We start from the raw sequence: 27,081 nt of genomic DNA, 5'->3' as shown, positions 1-27,081 counted from the left end.
TTCCTCTCTCATCGACGTTTCTAGTTCTCTATCTCTCTCCCTTCCTCTCTTTAAAAAATCAATAAAATATATTTAAAAAAGAAGATATGATACATATACACAATGGAATATTACATAGTCCCAAAAAAGGAAGAAATAGCACCATTTGCAACAACATGGATGGACCTTGAGAATATCATGCTAAGCGAAATAAGCCAGACAGAAAAAGTAAGGAACCATATTTCATGCACATGTGGGATATAAAACTGGAAGCAACAAATGAACAAGATGAACAAAAACTCATTAACACATGGCCAGGACCGGTTTGGCTCAATGGATAGAGCGTCGGCTTGGGGACTGAAGGCTCCCGGGTTCAATTCCGGTCAAGGGCATGTACCTTGGTTGCGGGCATATCCCCAGTAGGGGGTGTGCAAGAGGCAGCTGATCAATGACTCTCTCTCATTGATGTTTCTAACTCTCTATCTCTCTCCCTTCCTCTCTGTATAAAATTAATAAAAAATATATTTAAAAATAAATAAATAAAAACTCATTAACACAGACAAACAGTGTAGTGGTTACCAGAGGGAAGAGGGGTGGAGAGGAAGCAGGAATGGATAAACGGGGTCACATATATGGTGACAGAAAGATTTGACTTTTTGGTAAACACAAAGCAATATACAGGTAATGTATCATATAATTGTACACTTGAAATAATATATAATTTTATTAACTAATATCATCCCAATTAAGTAAATGAATAAATAGCTGATGCAAAAGGAAAAAAAAAAATACCACTGAGGTGTCAGATAAGGAAACTGTAGCCAAGTCAAAGTTCTTTTGTTTAAGGTTTACTCTAATTAAAGAGGCACGTCATCATTTCACAAGAAAAGGCTCCCACTACAAGCACCTTGTCTCATTCAAACCAATTCCGTGGGACCTGGAGGTAAACAGCTCCCTCAGGAAGCCAATCTTTCACAGCACAAATGCTGTTATTTACAATAATGCAAGAGCCCCTCCTGGCTGGGGCTGGTGGAGACGGTTTTGATAGAAAGTTGGTCAGAAAGGAAGATAAGACAATAAATGGTGCCCACACCACTTCCCTCCTTTTTTTAATATGGTTTCCAAAGTTTCAAAGTACTTTTATAGCCTTATTAAAAATGTTTTAATGAGGTCAATAGGACAAGAATTACCACTCACAGTTGTAAGTGGAAATGAGTGCTGGGATTGAGTTACTCGCCTAAAGCCACTCAGGAACCTAGTGAGACTGGGGATTCCAGCGCTGTTTTCCTCCACGGTGGTACCCAGAGAGCCCATGGGTGGTGTGAAGCCCATCCTCAGCCCTCCAATGGGTGTCCACCTTCCAGTGATTAAATCGGCTCTAGCTCTGGAGCGATCGTTGGTAGAATGACCTGTCAGAGACGGGCTCCTCATATTTTCTAGTTCACTCAGGACCTAGAATGTCTGTGACCTGGGGGTGGGCCAGCACCCACCCTAGCCAGGCACTAATGGGATGGACATGACAGGAAGATGGGGAGCCAGCCATGGTTCTCGCTGCTGTTGTTCCTTTGTGACTGAGTGCCAGCCTCATGCCAGAAGGTTTTGAGCAGCGATTTTCAACCTTTTTCATCTCACGGCACACATAGACTAATTACTACAATTCTGCAGCACACCAAAAAACAGATTCTATTGTTTGCCCATCTGATTAGATAAATAGGTATAATTTAGACTCATTCTAAATTATACCTATCACGCCGAACAGCTATTGTTGTGTTGGCTGTCTGTCATTTATTTGACAATCTAAGGGAAAAGAGGTCAACACCCCCCACTAAATAGTCAGGTATTGCATGTTTTAAAAATTATTGCATCTCTCCAGCTGAAAATGGCCGGTTTCAAGCATCCAGACACAGCCCCTGCCCTGCACAGTCTGGTAACACCCTGAGCAGCTCGCAGCCAGCAGTCTCATCCATACCCCAGCCCTGCCCGTGGCCCTGCTGGAGCTGCCCAACTGGGCATCAGGGGCTGGGCAATAAAGGAGAATTGTGATGGGGCCGCCTGGTGCCAAGGAGCCAGGCACCCACCTCATAAAAAGGAGCTCCGTGAGGAGAGTCTGGCAGGGAGTGGGCACGCTCTCCTGAATACCAGCCATTCAGCTGAAGGGAAAGGATCCAGCAGTTACCACAAACAGCAGATGCTAAAAATACACTGTGGTCTCTGCCTTCATTCCTCCGGCACGCCTCGATACATCATTTATAAAGCAGTGACCTGTTTTCCTTTTGTTAACGTCTGGGAGACTGAAGCAGTCGGGTTATGCTAACGGTGCTGCCCCCTTTGGTTTGTCCCCCGAGACTCCTGACAGTGAGAGCCGAAGGCACAAAGGAGAGAGCACCTGAGGAAGCAAGGAAAGAAAGTGTGTGTGGGGGCGGGGGGGGAAGGGTAGAGGGGAGACAGTAGTGGGCAGACGAGGAGTCTGAAGTCTGGTGCGGAGGCTGCAGAGTGGGAATGGGAAGGACTGGGCAGGACGTGGTCAGTGTGCGGCACGTGGGTGGGCGTGAGGGGACAATGAGTCCCAGGAAGTCCAGAGGGCCTCACTGGAGCAGGTCTGGCTGGCCCCGAAAGTTTTGTATTTTTCCACGACTTGAGGTAAACACATACACTTCCACAGAAAGTGGCTCTCTCCTCAAAGGTCGGAGGACCCATCTGTCGCCTTCTGCACAGTCCGTGCCTTGGGTTTCTCCTTCCCAGGACAGATCTCTGCCCCTTGCTAGTGAGCCTTTACTGAGAGACATGACCAACTGAAGTGTGGGATTTTCACATCGTAAATGTCTAATACCCTTCCTTCAACCCAAGTACTTTAAATGAGCTAAAAAGAAGAAACAGAAAGAATGAGTAGTTTCTGTACGTGCCCATCTTCAAAATCAACTCTGTAGATTAAGATTTTTTTTTTTTTTTTTTTTGCTTTGAAAACTTCTAGTAAGAAATATGAGAGTCCCAAAATCCAGAGTTATGGAAAGCAACTAACTTTCCATTTACTGAGGACCCACAGACAACAGATAACCGTTTATACCCAGACCCCTCTTACAGCTGCCTGGTGTTAGGGACCTTAGTTCAAGTCCACACTCTGCCATACACCGGATAGCATCCCAATCCCTTTGGAGCTCAATTCCCTTCATTATAACTTGGAGATAGTCTGCCTGTGAAAGGATCAAGTGAGATTATATGTACAATGCTCAGCTCAGCTCCTGGAAGGTATATCGTAAGAACTCCACAAACGTTTGCTGCTTTTATTATCCAATCCACATCGCCTCACAGCACAATGGACAGAGCCCAAAGGAGCGATCCCACGTATTCTTCATTCTGTGCGCCGGTCCTGTGATTGGGGCAGTGAGCCACCGGGGCTCAAGCTAGCTGAGCTTTGCATGAGCAGTAGTATCTCCTCAACACAAAATAACTGAATTAATCACTGTACTCATTCTACCCATGTTTTTCAGGGCAAGCATCTCCCATCCTCACCAGGGGGCATAACCTCTCTCTCAGGGCTCTGCCATCCACTTACGCAGGGGTCTTCAAACTACGGCCCGCGGGCCACATGCGGCCCGCAGAGGAGTCTGATCCGGCCCGCCAGGTTTTTTGGGCAGTGAGCGCAGCCGAGGTGTTACAGTAGGAATTAGTAGTTCATATAGTCCGGCCCTCCAGCTCTCTGAGGGACCGTGATCTGGCCACTTTAAAAAGTTTGAGGACCCCTGACAGGGTCTAAACACACCCACGTCAACACATATCTGATGGAGGTGCCAGCTCAGCGGAAGAGACCCCGGGAGCACTAAAGGGACAGAAGAATGGGTCCTAGGATGAGAAAATGAGCATAAGGTGGCTTACAATTAGAGATGATGTTGTGGCCTCAACTCTCCTCCATGGTAACAGAATTGGGTTGATGCTGTTTAGAAGGGTGACTTGTGTTGCAATATCCACATTCTCCAAACCCATGACAAGTGACACCAAAGCACACAGCATTTGGTAGTTGAGAAAAACAAAGGAATGATTCTATCTGTGCTGAATTGGCTTATGCACAGAGAAGGGGGCCGGTAGGGACTCCTAATGCGGAGTTCAGCCTGGTCCCGCACAGGGACATCCCCAGGCCCGCATCCCCAGCAGGCAAATGGCACCGCGGGCCCCATCCTATACGTGCAGGAGAGGTCTGAGCTGAGTTGAGCCTGCTGGCAGGGAAGCAAAATAAAACTCATTGTTCAGATATTTTGTCTTGAAAGTCATTTGTTTTCATTACTTCTCTTTCTTCTGCTTCCCCCTCATACCAGGATCTGAAAAACTCAGGGTCCTTGGGGAGCAAAGGCAACATTATCATCATCGGCAAGGAGGCACGCAAACGACGAAGGCAGAGACAGCGCGGAGTGCGCTGAGTTTGTAGCCTGCCCATCTACATATGGTCCCAATTTAGGATCACAAGCAGAGTTGTTTATTTTAGAAAAGCTTTTTAGTTCACTTTTAAGGTATTTTGCTTAGGCATCGCTTGCTTTTCCAAAAGAAGAAAACGTGTATTTTTCACCCCAAAATGGTGTTTGTTTTGGCTGTTTACTCATTTGCAAAAGTTCAAATTTTATCCTGTGAATTTAACTGATGTTCCTGCAGCCACCGCAAGCCCAGCCCCTCCCAACACATACACACGAACCCCCAGATTACAATAAAATTCGTTGATTTGAAAATGAGGCATTTTGGGGATGGCTGCGAGTTTCATAGGTTTTGGAAAAGCTATCTTAATAGCTAACTTGCACTGGCACTTTCAGCCCCTTTGTGTAACTTTATTGGATGCCTGAAATGAAGCTTCTATTGGGCAATTTATTATGAAGGCCATGTCCATTTTTGTATTGAGGTTAAGGACCACTTGGGTTCCTTTAAAAATTTTATTCTATGGTTCTTGATGAAACTATGACTAAAATGGGAGTCAGAAGGAATTATCTATTGCTGTTGAAAAAAAATAATGGGACATAGAACAAAATTTTGGTGGGGGCTGAGATTAGGCGAGGACATGGACAAAATGGTGAAAAAGTCCAGTCATAAACTCAAGCCCTCTGTCCCCTTGCTCAGTTATGGAAAGGCCCCAGCTATAGCCTCCATTCTGAATCTTCACTCGGGGACGGTGTCCTCTGTCCGGAGCCTGCGCCCACTTCTCTGTTCTCACAGACGCGGCCAGTCCAGCCGGTCTTTCCTTTGGGTGAGGTTCTCTCCTAACAGGGTAGGGAGGACTAACATGTGTACGCTGCTCCCGTATACTGCCTTTATTGGCCTTTTAGAGAATCTATGGCATGATGATTTCATTTTGTTTTTAAATTACAGATTGCATTCAGTATTATTTTGTATGCGTTTATGGTTAGAAGATCCTACTGCACGGAGTGTGGAATGCTTCTTTTAACTTAACGTAGTGACTTCACCACCAGGAAGTCGAGGCCCCCTCGTGCACCCGCTAAGGAGAGGAGCAGGATATGCCAACTTCTCTGGTCAGGAGGAGGGGCCGTGGCATTGAGGCTCCTGTAGGCAGGCAGAGACCAAGGGCAATGGGACATCAGAGCCCAAACCAGAGCCAAGTAAGTGGATTAGTGAACAAGAGTCCAAGGAGACAGCTTCTGTCACAGGAGAAAATAATACAGGAGACCCACAGGCGCCTAGGAAACTGGGATGAAATGAAGGGGTGAGCAGAGAGATGACTTGGACACCAAGCATGATAATGGTGGAGGTCTCTGCCAGACTCAAGGCCCTTTGGTGGTTTCTGTTAAGGCTGAACTCTCCCAGCCAAGCTGGGTTTGCCAGGGGAAGGAGGTCACAGGTGGCACAGGCTGCAGAGGAGGAGGTGTACCTAAGGGCAGCAGAGGCCCTGGTGGGCCCATTCTGGACAGTGGAGGAGGGAGGTGGCAGGGCCTGGCAGAGCAGTGCCAGCCCAGAGCCCCCGTCTATCAGCTGGCTTGGTGTCTTCTTCTATCTCAGGTTCTTCCCTGGCAGGGGAGAAGCACCCTGGCCCGTACTGGGGTACGTGGCTCCGGAATGCAATGATTCCACCTGGCAGTCCCCTCCAACCTTCTGTAAATTAAGACCAGGGGACTGGATGTGGGTCAGGGATGGCTTTCTGGGCCATTCTCACGTGGCCTTCAAATTCCTGCCTGCATCAATTATCGGTCCCCTACTTCTCCTTTCTCCATCCAAAGCTGCTGTAAATGAGGACATCTTTTATTAATAACTAACATAAGCATTTGTTTTGGACAAACAGTGATCTTATAGCACATTCTTTTCTGTCTCTGAGTTACTAGCAATTATTAGCTTTCTTCTTCTTTTTTGAATTCCAGACTCAGGAGGGGAGGGCAGGTGGTGTCTGGGGTGAGGGGTTTGCTCAGACTAATTCCTCTGCAAATTTCTGGTTTGGTTTTCTGGCCTGTAGCTTCCCCATCCCACACAAATATTCCCAACTTCTTCCTGCTGTACCCATGTAATTGCTGCCTGGGATTTCTTTTTAATGGCTTAAACCTCCCCAGCCAACATTTCAACTAGAACTAATGAGAAATAATGGTGGCCTGAGTAAATTTCACAGCCTCTCTGTGAAATATACAAATATAATGTAAGTACTGCATAGAGCATATAGTCAATAATCCTATATAATAAAAGCCTAATATGCAAATCGACCAAACTGTGGACTGATCAGTGGAATGACCAGTCGCTATGACATGCACTGACCACCAGGAAGCATATGCTCAACACAGGAGCTGCCCCCACCCACAGGCTCCAGGCTAGCTAAGGCAGGTGCCAGCTGGGGGGCCACCCCCAACTGCCCCACCTGTCACCCCACAGATCACCCTGATCACCAGCCAGGCATAGGGACCCTACCCATGCACAAATTTCATGCATTAGGCCTCTAGTGTTGTAATAACTATATATGGTGGCAGATAGGTACTAGACTTCTTGGGGAGATAGAATCACTTTATTATAAGTTATATGAATGTCTAACCACTATGTTGTACACCTGAAACTACTGCAGTTGAATGCCAACTGTAATTGAAAATCACTTAAAAAAATTTTTAAAGCAATAAATAACCAAATAAGAGAGAAAGAAATATAATGCAAGCCACACAGGTAAATTTGTGTTTTGTTTTTAATTACAGTTAACACAGAATATTATATCATTTTCAAGTGTACACCCCATTAATTAGATATTATATAAAGTACTCAGTGATCTCTCCAATAAATCTTGTACCCATCTGACATCTAATATATAGTTATTAGAATATTACTGACTATATTCCTTATGCTGTACTTTACATCCCATGACTATTCTGTAAAAACCAATTTGTACCTCTTAATCCCTTTACCTTTTTCACCCAACCCCCAACTCCCCTCCTATCTGGCAATCTTCAAAATGTTCTAAGAACTTGTTTCTGTTCTGTTTGTTCATTTATTTTGTGTTTTTTAAATTCAATTGTTGATAGATATGTATTTAGTGCCATTTTATTGCTCATATATTTAATCTGGTTTCTTCTTTGTTCTTCTTTCTTCTTCTTCTTCCTCCCCTCCTTCTTCTTCTTCTTCTTCTTCTTCTTCTTCTTCTTCTTCTTCTTCTTCTTCTTCAAGAACACCCTTTAACATTTTATATAATACTGGCTTGGTGGTAATGAACTCCTTAGCTTCAATTCTAAATGATAGCTTTATTGAATAGAGTAATCTTGGTTGTAGATCTGTGCTTTTCATCACTTTTAATATTTCTTGCCACTCCCTTCTGGCCTGCAAAGTTTCTATTGAGAAATCAGCTGACAGTTTTATAGGAGCTCCCTGGTAGGTAACTAACTGCTTTTAAGATTCTCTCTTTGTCTTCAACCTTTTGCATTTAATTATGATGTATCTTGGTGTTGGCCTTTTTTAAAAAATATATATTTTATTGATTTTTTACAGAGAGGAAGAGAGAGGGACAGAGAGCTAGAAACATTGATGAGAGAGAATCATCGATCAGCTGCCTCTTGCACACCCCCTACTGGGGATGTGCCCGCAACCAAGGTACATGCCCTTGACCGGAATTGAACCTGGGACCTTTCAGTCTGCAGACTGATGCTCTATCCACTGAGCCAAACTGGTTTCAGTGGTGTGGGCCTTTTTGAATTCATCTTGTTTGAGACTTTCTGTGCTTCCTGGACTTGTATCTCTATTTCTTTCACTAAACAAGGGAAGTTTCCCATCATTATTTTTCAAATAGGTTTTCAATTTATTGCTCTCTCTCTCTTCTCCTTCAGGCACCTCCATAATATTGGTATGCTTAAAGTTATCCCAGAGGCTTCTTAAACTATCCTTATTTTTTTTTTTAATTCTTTTTGTTGTTTTGATTATCTTTTGTTTACTACTTATAGTCCAAATCACTGTTTTGATTCTAGGTTGTTGATTTCCTATAAATTATTATTTTTGTTGTTGTTGTTGTTGTTGTTGTTGTTAATCCTTACCCAAGGATGTTTTTTCATTGCTTTTCCATAGAATGGGAGGGAAGAAGGAGGAGAGAAGCATCAATGTGAGAGAACACATCAATTGGTTGCCCCTCATATTTGTCCTGACTGGAGCCAGGGATCGAACATGCAATAGACAGGTACCTGTCCTTGGCTAGGAATCAAACCTGTGACCCTTCGGTGCATGGGCTGGCTCTCTAACCACTGAGCAGCACTTGCCAGGGCAATGCAAATTCTTCTTTATTGCAGTTGGTGTATCCTTAATTTCTGTCTGGTTCTTTTTATGGTTTTCATGTTCGTTTGAATGCTGTTGAAGTTCTCTCTAAGTTCATCTACTCTTCTTCTAAGTTCATTGAGCTTCCTTATAACCAGTGTTTTGAATTCTGCATCTAGTAGATTGTCTCCATTTTGTTTGGGGGGTTTTTCTGGAGTTTTGTTCTGTTCTTTCATTTGGGATGTTTCTCTGACTCCTCCTTTTGGCCACCTCCCTGTGTTTGTTTCTATGGATGAGGTAGAACTGCCCTGTCTCCCCAGCTTGACAGAGTGGCCTAGTGCAGTATGTGTCCTGAGAGGGCCAGTCACCTATGCTGGGCACTCCTGGTGGGCTGGTACACGCTCCTGTTGTAGCTGAGCCTTCATTGCTGCTCAACTTCAACAATGGGTGGGTTTTATCCCCCAGCCCCCTGGCAGCCCAGAGGCTGCAACCTCGGCGGAGGATCAGCTGTGCCGGGCCACTCCACAGAGCAGGACTTCCCTCAGCAAGCAGGGCTCTGGTGCCCGCTGCGTCTGCTCCTTGAGCCACACAGGTAATTTTAAATTGTCTCGTAATTTAAAAAATAAAAAGAGGCCGGGACCGGTTTGGCTCAGTGTATAGAGCGTCGGCCTGCGGACTGAAAGGTCCCGGGTTCGATTCCGGTCAAGGGCATGTACCTTGGTTGCAGGCACATCCCTGGTGGGGGGTGTGCAAGAGGCAGCTGGTCGATGTTTCTCTCTCATCGACGTTTCTAACTCTCTGTCCCTCTCAATTCCTCTCTGTGCAAAATCAATAAAATATATTTTGAAAATAAAATAAATTAAAAAGAAGTGAGTGAAATTAAAGAATTTATATTAAAAAGTGAATGATGAGATACCTTACATTCTTTTTTTTTTTTCTCTCGTTTGTATTGACTTCTAAACCTGATGTGTAGTTTACAGTTAGAGCCCATCGGGCACATTTCAGGTGTTCAGCAGTGGCTGGCCTCCCCATGGGACAGTTCAAGCACACGGAGAAGGCTTGGCTCGGTGGGCGGGAGTGCAGGCTCTGCCATCTGGGCGCTGGCATCCTCGCTGTATGACGTCCTCTATAAAACGAAGGTATGAGTAATGCCAATCTTAAGGGGTTGGTATGAGGACAGATAAAATAACACGGTCCTTGGAAGGCTTTCTGCGTGGAGTCTGGCAAACAGTAAGTGGCAGTCAGTTTACAATGCACACGCTTCCCACGAATGCGATCCTGGACAAGTTGTCTGGCCTCTTTGACGATTGGTTTCCTTCTCTGGAAGACGGGGTGATAATAATACCTCCTTGAGAAGATTGACTGGTACAAACGTAGCACTTAATACATGTTCATTTTCCCCCCCTTGGATTCAGGTGTCAACAGACAGAGAAATAGCCAAAGGGCCCGCAGAGCGGGCACAGAGGTAAATGGCCCTGGATAGCTGGCAAACAGGGTGGTCACGAGGTAACGATAATGCAGGCCAGCCTCCAGATGGCTCCAACCCACGGCGGGCAGCGTGGGGAGTGCCCACGGGGTGTGTTTCTCAGGTAGTTCTTTTACTAAAGCTGTACAACAGCAAGCAGGTCCACTGTTTTACAGGCGGATGGAGGATGTATCTGAATCTTCTATGACATATCCCAATGTACGCCTAATTCAGCAGACAGCAATCAGTATGTTAAAGCTACGGCAATGGCTGCACTCCCTTGGTATTATGTAGAAGAAAAACAAATAAACTACTTCTTCATTATACAATTCAACTTCTCTAATGGTAATGTAATGGCCTTGACTGCTTTCCTACTTAGAGGTTCTGTTTTTTCATATTTAATGGCTTATAAAGGTTTTGAGAAGGAAAACTTAAAAACGTTAATTAAAACCACATCCTAAAATATCTTTCAGCTCCTCTGCATGTTTGTTTATTTTTTCTTACGGTTGATTTGTTAAGAGCCTTGGAATTACCCAGGAAGAGCTTGTGAGGATGTTTGAAATCCGTGATTCAAGCAGGGAGGGACACGCGAGTGAGGGGATTGCTCATGACATCCCAGCTGCCCCCACTGCCTGCTCGGGCCCTTCCCGCTGCGCTTCCCGGAAATGCTGCAAGCCTCACGGAGGGCTTTCCTGCCCCTTCGCGCCACAGCGCTCCAGGAGGCCGGGCCCCAAAGCCAGTACAGCTGCCATGGAAAACAGCACGCATCTAGTGGGCTCTGACATGTGGAGCGAATAGGTATTTGTATGTTTGCAATGTGTGTTTTTAGATAAACAGAATTGGGTATTTAAATTAGTGTATTTGTGACTTTAACGACATTAATATTTACCTTCAAATGAAAACTCTCAAAATTCAAAACAACAAAGACAAATCAAAAAACAACATGCATTTAGGCTTACATGGAGGGTTCATCCATGTCTCCCACCAAGGGGAAGCGAAGTTTTGATAAGACACAAAACACTGCTAGCCTTTACCTCCAGGGACTTACCCCCTCATAGCTCTGTCTCCTCGCTTCTCAGGAATTCAGTACAATGGCATGTAACAATACAAAATAAGACAAAGCAAACAGCAAAGACCCTTTGCTAAACTACGCAAATCACTACCTCATGTTATCTTCTAAAAAGTGACAGAAACCTGGCTTTTTTGTTGTTGTTGTTGTTGCTGTTAAATTACAGGAGTTAATGCTAATGTGATTGTTTAAATGAAGAGAGTTAAGATGTTGTCTTACCAAAATGGAAATAAAATTAACTTCTTGACTCTATGCATAGAAATGATACATGTCATTCTAATGATTTCAGTAGTATTAGGCATATTTTGGAGGAAAAGTGTTCCTGATGAATAAATGTACTTTTAATTCATTTCAAAGCAGTGATTTCAAATGACTTGGGGAAGGTAGGAGGGGCATAACCGCAAAAACATTACTTAAACCTTGACTTTTTTCATCCAGAAACCCCAAAAGGTGTAACTCATTTGATGTCCATTCCCCATTTGAAAGAGGGACCAAAATCGCCTTTCAGCTTTCGGCTCGGAGGAGGCTCAGGTGCAACTTTCTTCGGTCGTCCCAAATCCGGGTTCACCCGACACCAGCTGCCTCCGCCATGCCGCCCAAGTTCGACCCCAACGAGATCAAAGTCATATACCTGAGGTGCACCGGAGGGGAAGGGGGTGCCACGTCTGCCCTGGCCCCCAAGATCGGCCCCCTGGGCCTGTCCCCAAAAAACATTGGTGATGACATTGCCAAAGCAACCGGTGATTAGAAGGGTACAGTGAAACTGACCATTCAGAACAGACAGGCCCAGATTGAAGTAGTGCCTTCTGCCTCTTGCCCTGATCATCAAAGCCCTCAAAGAACCTCCAAGAGACAGGAAGAAGCAAGAAAACATTAAGCACAGTGGAAATATCATATTCGATGAGATTGTCAGCATTGCCCGACAGATGCTGCACCGATTGTTAGCTAGGGAACTCTCTGGAACCGTAAAAGAGATCCTGGGGACTGCCCAGTCTGAGGGCTGCAATGTTGATGGCCACCACCCTCATGACATCATAGATGATATCAACAGTGGTGCAGTGGAATGTCCTGCTAGTTAAGAACTTCAAAGAAAAAGGACTCAATTAAAGATCATTTTGACAAGCAAAAAAAAAAAAACCCAAAAAAAACACACACACAGAGGCTGGGCTCCCTTAGGCACTGCTGGCCCAGCCCAGAGTGGGAGGGTGACTGGTATCAGTGTCCATTGTCACGCCCTTGATTAGACCACTGCTTCCTTACCTGTCCAAATCCCACCCCATGTTCTGTACGTGGAGCAGATACTCGAAACATATTTGTCAACAGAATGACATGGCAGTGCAACTGGAGATGACTAAATGATTCGTGGCAGGACACATGGTATTTGTACAAATAACAGAATCTAGCGGAACATGCATGACTAGGCCTTTTGGGATTACTATTCCCAGGGGTAAACTTACAGTACAGTGGATGATGCTTAAGATTCAAGGCCCCTCATTTGCATAGACTGCTTCCGAGACCCTGGACCTAATTTTGTATTTGTGATTTTGTATGATTCTTCTTAAAAAGGGTTTCCAAGTGGCCTAAGCTTTGGGCCTTACAAAGCCTGGATCTGCTCTGGGCTGTTCCGAAAAGCCACCTATGCATGAAATCTTGGGTTTTTCTTCCGTCATTATGTTAACTCCTATTAGGCCTCCACCTCCTAACTTCTAAGAATGAAAGGTGATTGGATATGAGTCCTCGGGTCCCACCTGGAAGAGACGTTGAAAGGTGAGGCACAGAGGGGAAGAGGAGGCAAATGGTCTGAGCCTGGCCCTGGCCTGACTGCACACCAACAGCTGGTCTGTGACTTCCGTGAGGAACTTCCCCTCTGGGCCCACAGTCCTCTCTCCTGGGAAATGAGGCAGGCAGGCAGGCAAGAAGCTCTCCACGGTGCCCTCTTGTCTGTAATTCCAACGCCCTCATTTGTGCAGCCGGTCACCTCTCACACCCGCTCTTGCGAGGTGCTCACAGCAGTCCTGGGGAGTACTCAGTAGAATACTCTGGCAGGCATCAGACTTCTAACGCTGAGTTCTTCCCGCTGTACCACATGCAGAGGTTTGCCAGGCAAACAGTAAACAAGCCTGCTGCCACTGCTTCGATGGCTTTCAAATATGTGCCTTTGTCATCTGAGTCACAGGGCCCAGATGCAGCAGGTCCATGAGGCAGAGCTCCTCCCCCATGAGCGAGCGGCCCTGGGTTTGAAGCCTCAGCTGACAGAACCGTCTCCAGGGGAAGGCCTGGCGCTTCACCTGCCTCCATCCAAAACCAGGTTTCCTTTCTCCATAACTTGGCAGCCCACTGCTGACAGCTCGACAATGATCAGAAATCCCGGGGGCTGGGACAAAGCTCCAGAACTACAAAAGTTAACTTCCTGGAGACTGGGGGTTAGGAATCTTTAATTCTGACAGCTTCCCAGGTCATTCTGATTATCTATCAGGTCGGGTAATCGCTGTCCTAAGAAGCCTGAAAATTCAACAGAGCTTGAAACAATCTATCCAACTGCCCTGATGCGTCTTGCCTGGGGCAAATAACTACTGAATCCAGCCCCATCAAAAACCATCTATTGAAGGATTCCATGTATATGAAATGTCCAGAGCAGGCAAATCCCCTGATTAATGGTGTCAGGGTCTGGGGAAAAGGAATTGGGGGTAGCATGAGGGGATAAAGATTAGGGGGTTGTGATGGCTAAGGGGAATGGGGTTTCTTTTGGGAGTGATACAAAATGTTCTCAAATTTGCTGTAGTGATACAAATATAATAAAAAACATTGTAGACTTTAAGTGTTTAATATGTAAATTATATTTTAATAGAACTATTATATACTTTTTTTTAACCAGCCCTAACCTTCCTTCCGCCTCCTCCCTCCACACACACCATGTCAACGTGTGAACATTGGTAGGTCAGTTACAAATGCCCAGCTAGTAAATGTCCTACATGTGTGGTGGCTCTCAGCCCCTTTTCACCTCACTCACCTTTTGATCACCAATACCCTTCCTTCCCCAGCCCTCCAAGACCAGAGAAACCAATTCACCCTGGGCTGGTGGCACCACCTGGTGGCCATCCTGAGAGATTCATTACGAGATATTTCTGCACTACCTCCTCTCACCATTGGTGGACCTCAAACACCAGCCATTCTCCCCTCCTATCCTTTTCCAACTTCAGGGGTCAATTAATTCTAGTTTAGTAATTCTCCAGTTTATATACAAGCATTTCCTTCCATCTCTTTCCCCTAGCTCTTTCCCAAGGTCTCCCTCTACTGCTTATAAGTCTGTGCTGTGAAAAGGAGAAATAGCAAATCATAAAGTGGGTGGACACGATAAGAGCTACTAAAAGGACAATCCATCTCATTATTTCAGAGAAGCAGAACAGCAACAGGTAGATAACAGATGGAAAGATGGCCAGTTTGTTGATAATCAAATTAAAACAATGAAATGCCATTTTATATATTTATATATATATATATATATATATATATATATATATATATATATATATATATATATTTTATTTTTTATTTTTTTTTGCCTGTAAAATAAAGCCATTTCTTAAAAGGTGAAACTCATAGTTGGCAGGCGAGACAAGATTCTTATGAACAGATGGAGAGAGAGCAGCCCCGTTAGCCCAGCATTTACAGGGAGTTCTGTGACAGTGTGTAGGAAACGGAGCCTAGAAATCCACATGGAACTTGATCCACTTTCCCCCTCTTCCCTTCCCCCCTCCCCCGGCCATATATACCCTAGGGAACTTGTCGGGAGGCTACATAAAGATTTCTGTGCATGAAATAAGCCAGAGAAAGATAAAATCACATGATCTCACTCATTTGTGGAATATAATGAACAACATAAACTGATGAACAAAAACAGATCCAGAGAAGCATAGATCAGACCATCAAACCTCAGAGAAAAGGTAGGGGAGGGTGGGGGTAAGGGGGAGAGATCAACCAAAGGACTTGTATGCGTGCATATAAGCCCAACCAATGGGCACAGACAACAGGGGGGTGAGGGCATGAGTAGAGATACCTTAATCAGTAAAGAAATTTAAAAAAAAAAGATTTCTGTGCAAATATGCTCATCGAAGCAATGTTTATGATGGAGACAAATTGGAAAATTATCCCTAAATGTCCAATATTTGGGAAATGTTTAACTAAACCGTGGCATAAACAGATAATTGGATATAATGCAGTTACTAAAAACAACAGTGATTTTCTATGATATATGGGAAAGCTCTTGATATATCAGCAAGTATAAAAATCCAGATAAAAATATTTATTATGATTTTTAAAAGGTACACCTATCATAGAAAAAAACACTGGAAGAAACACACCAAATGTCAAAAGTGGATATTTCTAGGGGGTGCAATTATAAACATTTTAGTTTCCCAAATAATCCACATGGTGTTTATAATTTTACTAGAGGCCCGGTGCACAAAATTTATGCATAGGTAGGGTCTCTAGGCCTGGCCGGCAATCAAGGCCGATCAGTTTCCTTGCCTCTCAGCCTCCCTGCCTCCTCCTTTCCTGGCTCCCTCAGCAACCCCCTCAGCTGGTTACCTGAGCGATTGAACTCCCAATCTCCTGAACTCTCAAGGAGACACTTTGCATATTATCCCTTTATATATATATAGATAATGAGGAAAAAAATACTATACATAGAAGTAATCCATACCACCTGTAGTCTTTTTATATGTACTCCACATTTCCTTCCAAATGTGCAGTGACAGGAAAAATAAAGCATGCAGAACAGCTGTTTTCCACAGGGGGGCGATGTGGCCACACAGAGAACATCTGACAGCATTCGGAGACATTTCTGGTTATTCTCCTGGCACTGAGTGGGCAGAGGCCAGGGGTGAGCCTCCAGACAGAGAGTTTTTCAGCTCCGTGTCTAGAGTGCTGAGAGAAACCCCACTCTACTGTATAGTCACACACACGATCCAAATCTAGACCCTATCTCCCCAACTGGGCCTCAACTTCCCCTTGTAAAAGGGAACCACCCCATAGCATTTCTGAGGACAAAATAATAATGTATATGTGCCTGGCACATAGTCTTTACAAAATAAATATCCGTTCCCTTCCCCTAGAGCCACATTTAAAGGAAGAACACTACTATTCATTCTTGGGGAGGAGAGGGGGAGATACCCTGTTTCCCCGAAAATAAGACAGTGTCTTATATTAATTTTTTTCTCCCAAAGTTGTGCTAGGTCTTATTTTCAGGGGATGTCTTATCTTAATATGCGCTAGGTCTTATTTTCGGAGGATGTCTTATTTTCGGGGAAACACGGTATTATAAAACAGTGCTTTCTAATCTCTTCATTACATCTTACTCACTTCAAATATAATCTTGGAGTCAAGTAAGCTTTGATGTGCTCTCCCCAGGTTCTAGAACATTAATCTTCAGGTTGATAGGATGAAAAATGAATCGGGGTCTACAATAGTGACAGCCCAGCACTCAAGGAAGGCAAATACTCCAAGTACTGGGCTAACGGAGGCGACAAGCTGATCTGCCCCGACACTGACACTGCCCACCTGGGTCCACCCTGAGAATGAAAAGCTGGGGGGGCGGGGGGGCAGATAGGGGACAGAGAACCAGAGGAGGTGAGCATAGGTGTCCTGCGTGCGTCTCTCACCAGCGGCCAAAGCCACACAGGAATGACTTGGCGCTCATCCATCCAGTTGTGTTTCCCGCACTTTTCCCTCCACTGTTTATAAATCTGCTCACAGAAAATAATAACGGTCTAGAGAGAGCAGAACTCTAGACCCAGCCTGCCCTCATTCCCAATGGCTTCCACATCAGAACAGTGGGCCCCACTTGGAGCAGGGGGGGAGGACAGGAGGGGGGAGAAAGGTGGGGGAGAGAGTAGCGGGTGAGGGAGGGAGGGCAGGCTGCACTCGGAGAGGGCTGCTGCATGAGGAATGGTCATTACACTCCACTCCGGTCACAGGCCTGGATCTCCCGAGCTGACCACGCCCTGTAGCAGCGGCATCTTGCCTGTCCATAGCCCAGACCCACAGGCACCAAAACTGCCCATAAAGAGCTAGAGGCGCTGACCAGGCTCCAGGGTGCTGGAGACAGACCTAGTTAAATGAGAACAAACAGCCAAAACCTCCCTTCACTGACAGTGCAGGGCTGAGGGGAGGCGGGGGGAATCCTGTCCATGTTAGTGCAGGCATCACCGCCGGCCAGAAGCCTCCGTTCAGAGACGTTTCCAGGCGGTAGCACCTGCGTGGCTGCCATAGTTTTGCACACTCCATTGACCGAGGACTACCCAGAGTCTGGACAAGCTGAACAAGGACTCCCTCCCATAATTTGCTTAAGGATTTAAAAGAAAAAGAAGAAGGAAAGAAAGAAAAAGACAGGAGAAAGACCCACTGGTTCAGTTCAGCCGATGAGCGCCTTTGGTAGCTTTTGGCAAAAGACATGCTCCCGGCAGGCCCACAGAGCCTGGTGCTGGGGGGGAAACGTGCCAGGGGCCTGTTGGCTCAGGCCTGAGGGGCTGTTGGCCCAGCAGGATGGCATCAGGAAGGCGCCCGGCCTCTGCAGGGCAGAAGGTCAGGGGCACTACCTGCCACCTCCGGGGGGACATGGCCTGCCAGGAGTGCCCGCGGGAAGGGCCGTCGCCATGGGCAAACGGACCCTGGAGAAGCCCCACGCTGCCCTGTTCAGTCCAAATGCAGCGCCTCTGTCCACACAAGTGTAGTCTACTGAGCTTGGGAGCCGATCTGACCCGCCGGGAGCTCACAACCAAACGTGTGCCGATGAACCCCAGGTCATGTCTGACATCGTTAACGCTAGTGCCGGTGCCAAATGTGCGCGTGCATGGCTGACACAGAGAGGACTGTCACAGGCACCCTGCCTCTGCCTGTGCTGGGGGCCGATGCCCTCCCGTCTCCTCAGGAACTTCTTCCACTCTCTCAACTGCTCCTCATCCACCTCTTCAACTCTCCCTCCACCCTGGTTCTTGCCAATGAGCACTTAGACAAGTTTAACTCTCTCAAAGCAAAACCTAAACAAAACCCTCTTCATCTCTATGTCATCCTCTCCTCCTCTATCCCAGCCCCCAGCCCCCAGCCCCCAGCCTCCCAAAAGTGTTATTATCTTCTCCTCCTGACCTGGAAGACTCGGGTAACAGACTTTTAGACCTTGTTTTCTCTGTCTCCTGACATGTGACCTCTGACCCCACTGCCCCACAGGGCTTTTAGTTCCATCCAAGCACCCCAGTACCTCCTGTGTGGCTACACCCAGGGAGCACGTCACCCCCAGTGGTTCCTATGTCACGTGACCTCTCTGCTGATTGGACGATGGTGACCACTGCCCCCTCCTGAAACCGCTGTCCCCCTGTTTTCTTTGCACTTCACCTCTCCGGTTCTCCTTTATTCCCAGTCTTTCTTTCCAGCCCCATGCACCGACTCTTGCAGGCCTTTTTCTTGGGTGCTCTGCTCCCCTTCCTGGTACTCAGCAGGGTCGCCTCATCCACCCCTATAGTCTCAGCCACCACCAGCATGGGGATGACCCCGAACCTCTCCCTCCTCCCGGGCACCCAGGGGATCAGTGCTCTCTGGATCCCCACACCTGAGGGCCCAGGACCTTACACACAACACAAAGCAAGTCATCATTTCATCTCCCTATTCTGCCTCCTCCCAGAAAAACAACCCAGACCTCCTGCTGTCCCTTTTCAGTTTCTTATCACCATCTGTGCAACTTCCCAAGAAAGAAAACTGGAAATCATCCAGGGACTTGGCTTTAAGGATTTGAGTTCAGGGTGGGCTTAACAGAACCCCAAAGGACACGGGCAAACTGGAGGCCCTGGCCCACACAAAGACAGCCCTCTCACCCACTGCTCTCTCCTTGGTTCCCCAGGATGAGGGACAGATTTTAGTCAGAATACCTGGAACAAGAGTCAGCCCCACTCCTTCCTCCCAACTGCAGGGAGAGGACAGCCAGAGACAAATTGAAATCTCTCCAACCTCTGATCTTCAAAAGGGAGGCACTGTTGCTCCCCAGTGGCAAACAGCAGGCACTGCAGCTCCTTTACCAAAGCCAAAGGTCAGCTAAGTAGAGACTTCTTAGCATCCACTCCTTTATCTTACCAAGGACTCTTTCTCCACTTGTATGTATTAAGGAAACAATCTCAGTTCTCCTTGTTTTGAAATAAAATAATTAAGTCCCAAAAATCAGTATTATAAAAAAATAATTTTGTTATTTTTATGTTTGGCAATACAGTGTTTCCTCAGTCCCCATGGGGAATTGGGAGGCTCAAACTCAGTGGTTGCTCAAGTCCCTTACATAAAATGTAGTATTTGCATGTAATCAGCACGCATATACTTAAAATCACCTCTGGATTACTTATAATACCTAATACAATGTAAATGCTATGCAAATAGTTAATGTTCTGTATTGTTTAGGGCAAGCATGTCAAACTCGCAGCCCGCGGGCCGCATGCTTCATTTATTTGGCCTGTGTTAGCCTTTGAGTTTGACATGCTGGGGTTAGGGAATAATGACAAAAAAAAGGTCTGTCCATGTCCAGTTAAGACACAACCTTCATAGGCCTAACTACATAGCACACATTGGCAACAACGTAACATTTTTGAGAAAATATTTTTAATCCTTGGGTTAGTTGAATCTGTGGATGTGGAACCCATGGATACAGATTTAAAATTATTTGAAACCAATATTCATAAATTTCAGTCTCAGCGTCTGGTGTTTCCTCAGTTGTAGATGTCAGGTGGCCTAGAATGGTGACGAAAATGAGCCAGTGGCACTAAAGAAAGAACTTCTTGTGCCTGAGGCTGCTAACACTCTGAAGAAAAGCACATTTCAGACTGGATTCATTAAAGACCAACTGCAGTGTCAGCTGGCAGAGCCAGTTCTGCCTCCCAGAGTCTCCATCTCATAGCAAATGCTCTCTGAATCAATCCCGGGGGCAGGAGCAGCTTTCCTAGTTTCTGGGATAATAACTGAACCACCATTAGCTGTGCCATAGGGACCATGAGCAGCTGTGCGAAAAAGAGTGCAAGGGAGCTCATCTGAACTGTATGGCTAACCGGAGGAGTCACCAAACCAGTGTCAGGGGAAAGCCACTAAAGACTTAAAATGTACTGCCCGGCTGGTGTGGCTCAGTGGTTCAGCGTTGGCCTGGAGGTCCAGGTTCGATTCCGGGTGAGGGCACATGCCCAGGTTGCAGGCTTGCTCCCCAGTGGAGGGATATAAGAAGAGCTGATCGATGATTCTCTCTCATCATAGATGTTTCTATCTATCTATCTCTCTCTCCCTTCCTCTCTGAAATCAATAAAAAAAAAATGTTTTTTTTAAAAGGATTGAACATGTATTGTTGATAACTTCCAAAGTGAGTGGTGGCAGGCCCACAATTCAGTTACTAACAGCACCTATTTATTGCTGTGGGAGAGGGGGCTGGAAGCCCCACTTCATAGATGAAAAAAGTAAAGCTCAGAAAAGTTGCCAAGATCACCCAAAGCCAGTAAATAGTACGGCCAACACTCAACCCCAGATCTCTGCTCTTAAAGCACAATTTTTTCCTCAATAAAACACCACAATGCTCCTTGTTTGTCTTTGTGTTTTTGCATTACATTTAAAAAATGCTCCTTACCAAGCCATGTGTAAGGTGCCTATGGAGAAATAAAAAATAACCCCTAGTCCTCTCTGGATGTTTTTGGTAAATGCTTCCTCTTCAGAACTCAGCAAGCAAATAACCAGGAGGCTGGCAACCAGGTGGCAGGATATATACTTTGGGTCTAGTTGGCCCCCTGCTGGTTTAGTTCCAGAACTGCAAATAGTCCTTCCTGTTCCCTGGCAGTTGTATGAAGGGCATAAACCCTGTGCCATGCTGATGGGTCACAAAGTCAGCAAGCAAATATCACAGAGCTCTTGGCAAAAAACAGAATAAAAATGGAATAAACAGATCCAGATATCAAACAGTATTTACATACTTATTGCCTCTAGATATATTTATTTTTCTCTGATATCACATATTCAGCTTATTGAATACTGCAGGGATTCCAAATGAGTCACCCCATGATACGCCTCTGTGGTCTGCAGATTATCTAGAGCTAACAGTCAGCAAGAGAAAGGGGACCTCAGTCCCACAACAGCAAGAAACTGAATCCTGCCAACAATCTCAAAGAGCTTGGACAAGGACATGAGCCCCAGCCCAGACTGCAGCTCTGGTCAATGCCTTCACTTCAGCCTCCAGGACGCTGAACAGAGGCCGCCCAGCAAACCCATGTCGACTTCTGACCAGTGGAAACCACAAGATAATACATGGCTATTGTGATCAGGTGGTAATTTGTAGCAGTAACAGAACACCAAAACACCAGCCAGTATTCATCCCTTGCACAGACGCTGTTATGGGAAACCTAACATGGCTAGGACCTCACGTTACCCCAAGGTTAATAGTAGAAACAGAACAATTCATTTTGAATTGTCCTAACCCATATTCTTTCAAATCTCCATGCCTTTTCACTTGCCATTCCTGGGTGAACTCCTATTCAAACTTCAAAGCCCACGTCAAATGTTGCTTCTTCAAAGAAGCATTTCCTTACAGGCAACCCAATCCACTTCCAAGCAGAATGAACTACTATTCTCTGCTTCCAAGGCAGCAGCTTATCCATAAACCTACAAAACACTTGCCACAATGTATTGTGAAACCTGCCCCCCTCCCAGCCCCCAACAGTGAATATTTAGGGCAGCACTGCCCCAGTCTCCTGCCCAGTGCCTGGCATATAGTGGCTGCTAAATAGTTGGCTATCCAGGGAAGAAAATGAGGCTCACGATCCACACAGGCTTTTGACGCCAAGGAGCCGCTGTTTTTTCCACATAGATGATCAGGCCTCAGGTATTAATAGAAACCCAGAAAGCCTTCTCCATGACAACGGCTGGGTGACTAACCTAGCACTTACTGCACAAAAAGGGCAGATATTTACTGTCTCCAAAGAGCTGGTCAGAAATGGAGAGGGGCGCTTAAAGCACCAGATGGCATGAAGCCTTTTCTGATTCAAGCCCTTTGCTAGGTTGCTATGCTTGTTGATTCACATCATCCATGCTCATCCATTTCACAGTTTAAATGTCAGCCAAAAGAGACAAGAACTCCACAGAGCTAGTTTTACTCAATGGCTTCAAACGATGGGTAACAAGCCAGAAGCAAGAACTGTATGTTAACATTATCCACAGCACTCACAGGACTCCATGGCAGAAAGCATTTTTAGGAGATTAAAAGTTCAGGTAAAATTATGTATCATAATCCACAGGGAGCAGCATTTGCTGAGTGTGTGTATTGAGAAAGCTTGGGGAAGTCATTTGCATTGTTCCTAGGACCCACTCCCTGCAGTTAACCTACTGCACTACCCACGCTACTGCGTTAGGGCTCCAGCTCAGCAGAGATCATTCCGATTCGGGGAGGATACAAAGCAGGCATGGAGATGAGGGGCCTCTCCTGAGAGCTGGATTCTGATTTTCTCCGTAAATAAGTCACTCAACAACAAAGTGCTGCTTTTCAATAAAAAGTATTACAACCACTTTGCCAGACAGAGAATTTCTGGGAAGAAATGGTCTTGCCACATGAAAACAAGTAAACATTTTGTTATATTTTTAAACATTTTTGAACAGTTTCTGACATAAACTCTTAACTCTTAACATCAGTGCCTCTTTTGGCTCTTTTGGGCTTATATGATGTCATCCCTAAGAACCAAATTGGAGCCTGCAGGTCCTATACTTGAAAATCCTATCTAATAAAAGAGTAATATGCAGATTGACCATCACTCCAACACACAAGATCAAGATAGCTGCTCCCATGTGGTCAAAGATCCTACCCCCATGTGGACACAAGATGGCCACCACAAGATGGCCAGCAGGGGAGGGCAGTTGAGAGGAACCAGGCCTGGAAGGGAGGGCAGTTGAAGGTGATCAACACTGGAGGGGAGGACAGTTAGGGGTGACCAGGCCGGCAGAGGAGGGAAGTTGGGGGCAAATAGGCTGGCAGGGGAACAGTTAGACATCAATCAGGCTGGCATGGGAGTGGTTAGGGGGTAATCAGGCTGGCAGGAAGAAGTGGTTAGGGGAAATCAAGAAAGCAGGCAGGCAAGCAGTTGGGAGCCAGCAGTCCTGGATTGTGAGAGGGATGTCCAACCCCTAGAGAGATCCCAGATTGGAGCCCAGCTTGCACCACCCCATCCCCCCCCACACACACACACATGCATGAATTTCGTGCACTGGGCCTCTAGTCTTTTATAAGCAGTCAGCTGGGAACACAACTTCCCAAAGATCAATCAGTACGGGGAAGGCCTGAGCTGAGTGCCAGTGTTTCTGTGGAGCTGACACAGGACCTATATTTTCATGTGGATGTATACATGTACATAGGGTAAGAAGAACAGGAAAACGGAGAGAGGAAGCAGAGTTTCTCCATATGTACTAATGGCAACTTCAGAGTGGCGGAGCACAGTACATACCTTCGATGCTCTGTGGGCCCACGAGATTCATGGCCTGGTGAGCTGGATACTCCACCCGCGGCCTGGCGATGCCCAGCTGCTCCATAACACCATGGAGCAGCCTCTGCATGTCTGTTTCTGAGACCCGGTCGGGGCTCCTTGGGCTATAGGCAGATGTTGAAGTCCACCCAAATGTCAACCAAAACATCAGGCCAGGCAGCATGGTGGAGACCATCCCGGAGACCATTTTTAACCTGCAGAAATCAGATCAAACAGTATCCATCGGCCAATTGGCAACTATGATGATGCAATCATGCGAAGTACTAATTTGAGGACCACCTAGAGAGGGGAAATTCTAGGAGTCTGCTTTTGCCTTAAATGTCCACTCCAGCTGGGACATCTGCTGTGGGAAGGTGTTAAACAAACCAAATAGTTCGAGGGGCCGGTTCCTCCTGACGAGCCTCCTTGGGAAGATCAGGCAGGAAGGGCAGTTCTCAGTCATCTTTTACCCTCCTTGCAGCTTCCTGCAAGCTGGGCAGCACCCCTAACCCTGCCCCCCTCTTCCTCTTACTAAAACAAACAACAAAAATTAACTTGTTCCAATTTTGAGAAAGGGAGAGGGACATCTTGAGTCTGGGGTGGGGAGGGGGGGGGAGGTGAGGGAGTCTCAGAAAGAAGGTAGGAGACACGGATGGTAAAGAATCACAGGAAGGCTAGATGGTGGAAGGAGCACTTTAGCTTAGCAGACATCCAATACATTGAGATCCTGAGAGGGAATAAAAACACAGGCTGCTCAGGTCTGCCCTGCAATCGGGAAGGAGAGATGAGGCAAGCTTGCTCTGTCACATGCAAAATCGGGTGATTTGGGGCAAAATCCTCAGTCTTCTTCTCTGCAAAAAGGGGATGAGAAAAGCATCTGGCTTATAGGATTGTTGTGAGCAGAAGTGTGGGAATACCTGTAAGGAGGACTGGAACCATGCTGGGCACAGAACCCCTACATTGCTGTATTATGTTGGCAATATTACCTCATGGTTCTGGGCTTAGAATCTAGGCAAGGGAGTGATGCCAGGGAAGACGGGCAGGTGAGAGAGGGGAAAACTAATCTGCGGAGTTGCTGTCCTAAATGTCAGTAGAGCCTGAGGCCTGCAGAACAAGGGGACACACATTCACGCAGCTTCCCTCTGCAGCTGCTGACATGCAATCCCTTTCTTTTTACATTCTCTATGCATTTCCCCCTGAAACGGAAACATTCATAACCCTTATCTTTTTCTGTATATAAAAAGAAATGCCTTTTCTAGCCACCTCTGGACACAAAACCTGTTCCCCAAAGAGCAAAACCTGCCATTCTGGCAGAAAGGCCAGAGGCAGATGCCAGCTGCCCAGCCACCTCCATCTTTCCCTCCTCAGCACCGAATGCAGGATGCTTTGTTTCATTTACACGCCAGCCAGCACAATTCTGGTGTGACGAACTACACAGCCCCCTCCTTTGGTACCCCTTCCCTCCTGTCTGTAGCCGAACCTCCTAACCCCGCACCCATCCTTTGTCTGCCCCCAGACCCCCTCCGGCTCAAAGATTTCAGGACGCCCTTCCCGACTGCCCACCCCGAACCCTCTGGTCGGTGCGGGGGGGCTGGGAGGTCCATCCCCAGCGCAGGACTCACCCTGGGGCAGAGCAGCCTGCGCGGTCCGGGCCTTGCTGGGGGTCGGCAGGGAGCGGCGGTCTGAGGCTCGGGTGCGTCACACCTCTCTCCGCATCGTGGCTCCGCCCCGGCCCGCCCCCGGCAGGTGGCGGCCGCCCCGCAGGCTCCCCAGAATGAGCCAGATGCTGGGCCTCCCACCCGGAGCCACACAACGGTCCATCCGAGCACCCCACAAGCAGGGCTCCTAGGTCCTCTCCATAGACCCTTATGGAAGTAACCCACCGTTTCTCATGCCATTATCTCAACAATGTGACAGGTCTCCACTGTGTACTTTGCCCCAACAGCACATCCTTAATTCTGCCACCTTCTGGCATTTTGTATGTTTAAGCCTTTCAGCTTTAAGAAGAAAGGGGACAATTGTAGGGGAAACACATGTGAAGAGTCTTAAGAACTTTTAATGATGGCAACCACAGGGTAGGGTATATCTTCAGGGTAAGGTGCTTTCAGGAGTCCTTTCTTTGGGAAACAGGCTATTAAATAGAAAATGCTAGCAACGTCTGTTAAAGTACTACACTGCAAACACGGGGAAACCTCTAGAAATATGAGTTTTGAGTGTTATTTTTCAACTTACACATAAATTTCCTTGAAGAGATACCAAATTCCCAGCACATTGCTGAAAGGTATCCAGGTAAACACAGACTTTTAAGCTTTTACAGAGCAACCTTGAACATTTGAATTTTGTCAAAATGCAAAAATTAAAATGTAAAACTACACAATAAATATTGTAATTTTTTTTCAAGACTGGGAATGACGAACATACCTGGGTTCTGAGAAAGTTTAACTGAGTAACTTGTTGAGTGTAGAATCCAGATTTCTTTACCCTAGCTCAAACCCATGATCACCCACAGCAACTGCATGAGATGCTGAGGGGGACACAAAAATCACTGAAACACATGGCCTTTTGGTTTGAAGCCAAGCCTCCGTCCTAGGCTTTTCTTCCATGGACAGTCCTTTCTAGCCTTTTGTTCCAAGGTATACTCAATCAAAAATACAAATATAGTTTATTAGTTCTAGGTTCAAAGGCCAAGCTGGGGGTTTAATATTTATTATTCATCCATACGGTTTTTTCAATTCTGAACTTTACTTTGAAATCGTTCAGTTATCTTTATTTTGTGCTTGGAAAAATGGAGTTATTACAATTTACTGCTTTTGTGATTAATGGAAATTTGATTGCAATACACCAAAGTGTGCATGCTGCATAAAATCTGAAATTTTAAAAACACTACACACACACACACACACACACACACACACACACACACACACGTGTGTGTGTGTGTGTGTTATATATAAATGAAATCTCCTAGGCCTGATGATTATCAAATTCCTATATTAAAATCTGGCTGGTGTTAAGTGGTTAGAGCAGGGGTCTTCAAACTACGGCCCGCGGGCCACATGCAGCCCCCAGGGGAGTCTGATCCTGCCCGCCAGGTTTTTTGGGCAGTGAGCGCAGCCGAGGTGTTACAGTAGGAATTAGTAGTTCATATAGTCCGGCCCTCCAGCTCTCTGAGGGACCGTGATCTGGCCCCCACTTTAAAAAGTTTGAGGACCCCTGGGTTAGAGCATCAGTTGGGATGTATGCAGGTGGCTACCAATTGATGTCTCTCACTAATGTTTATCTCTCACCCTATCTTTCCCTCTCTACCTCTCTCTAAAAATCAATGGAAAAAATATCCTTGGGTGAGGATAAAAAAAAAATCA

General features: G+C 46.1%; 1 protein-coding gene and 1 pseudogene across 3 annotated transcripts in view; one reads left to right on the top strand and one right to left on the bottom strand.

Moving 5' to 3' along the window:
- Window positions 1–25,642, bottom strand: part of SCG5 (secretogranin V) — a 56,686-nt gene extending 31,044 nt beyond the window's left edge. Inside the window, exons 1-2 of one of the 2 annotated variants that reach the window (XM_084895493.1) lie at window positions 25,342–25,642; window positions 23,702–23,934 (exon numbers count right to left, since the gene is read on the bottom strand). In XM_084895493.1, coding sequence (XP_084751619.1) covers window positions 23,702–23,927 — 226 coding nt within the window. In that variant the 5' untranslated portion in view covers window positions 23,928–23,934; window positions 25,342–25,642. The remainder of the gene's footprint in view (window positions 1–23,701; window positions 23,935–25,341) is intronic. The other variant, XM_084895492.1, reaches the window with a different exon arrangement.
- LOC311629565 (large ribosomal subunit protein uL11-like) lies at window positions 11,650–12,317 on the top strand (annotated as a pseudogene). Its single transcript has one exon. The product of its transcript is annotated as a large ribosomal subunit protein uL11-like (transcript).
- Window positions 25,643–27,081: the final 1,439 nt, after the last annotated feature.

This window comes from Pipistrellus hanaki, assembly GCF_964339955.1.
Source record: "Pipistrellus hanaki genome assembly, chromosome: 1".
In the NCBI taxonomy this organism is placed as follows: Eukaryota; Metazoa; Chordata; class Mammalia; order Chiroptera; family Vespertilionidae; genus Pipistrellus; species Pipistrellus hanaki.
The sequence above is the reverse complement of the archived record's forward strand: the minus strand, read 5'-3'. Positions and strand labels throughout refer to the sequence as shown.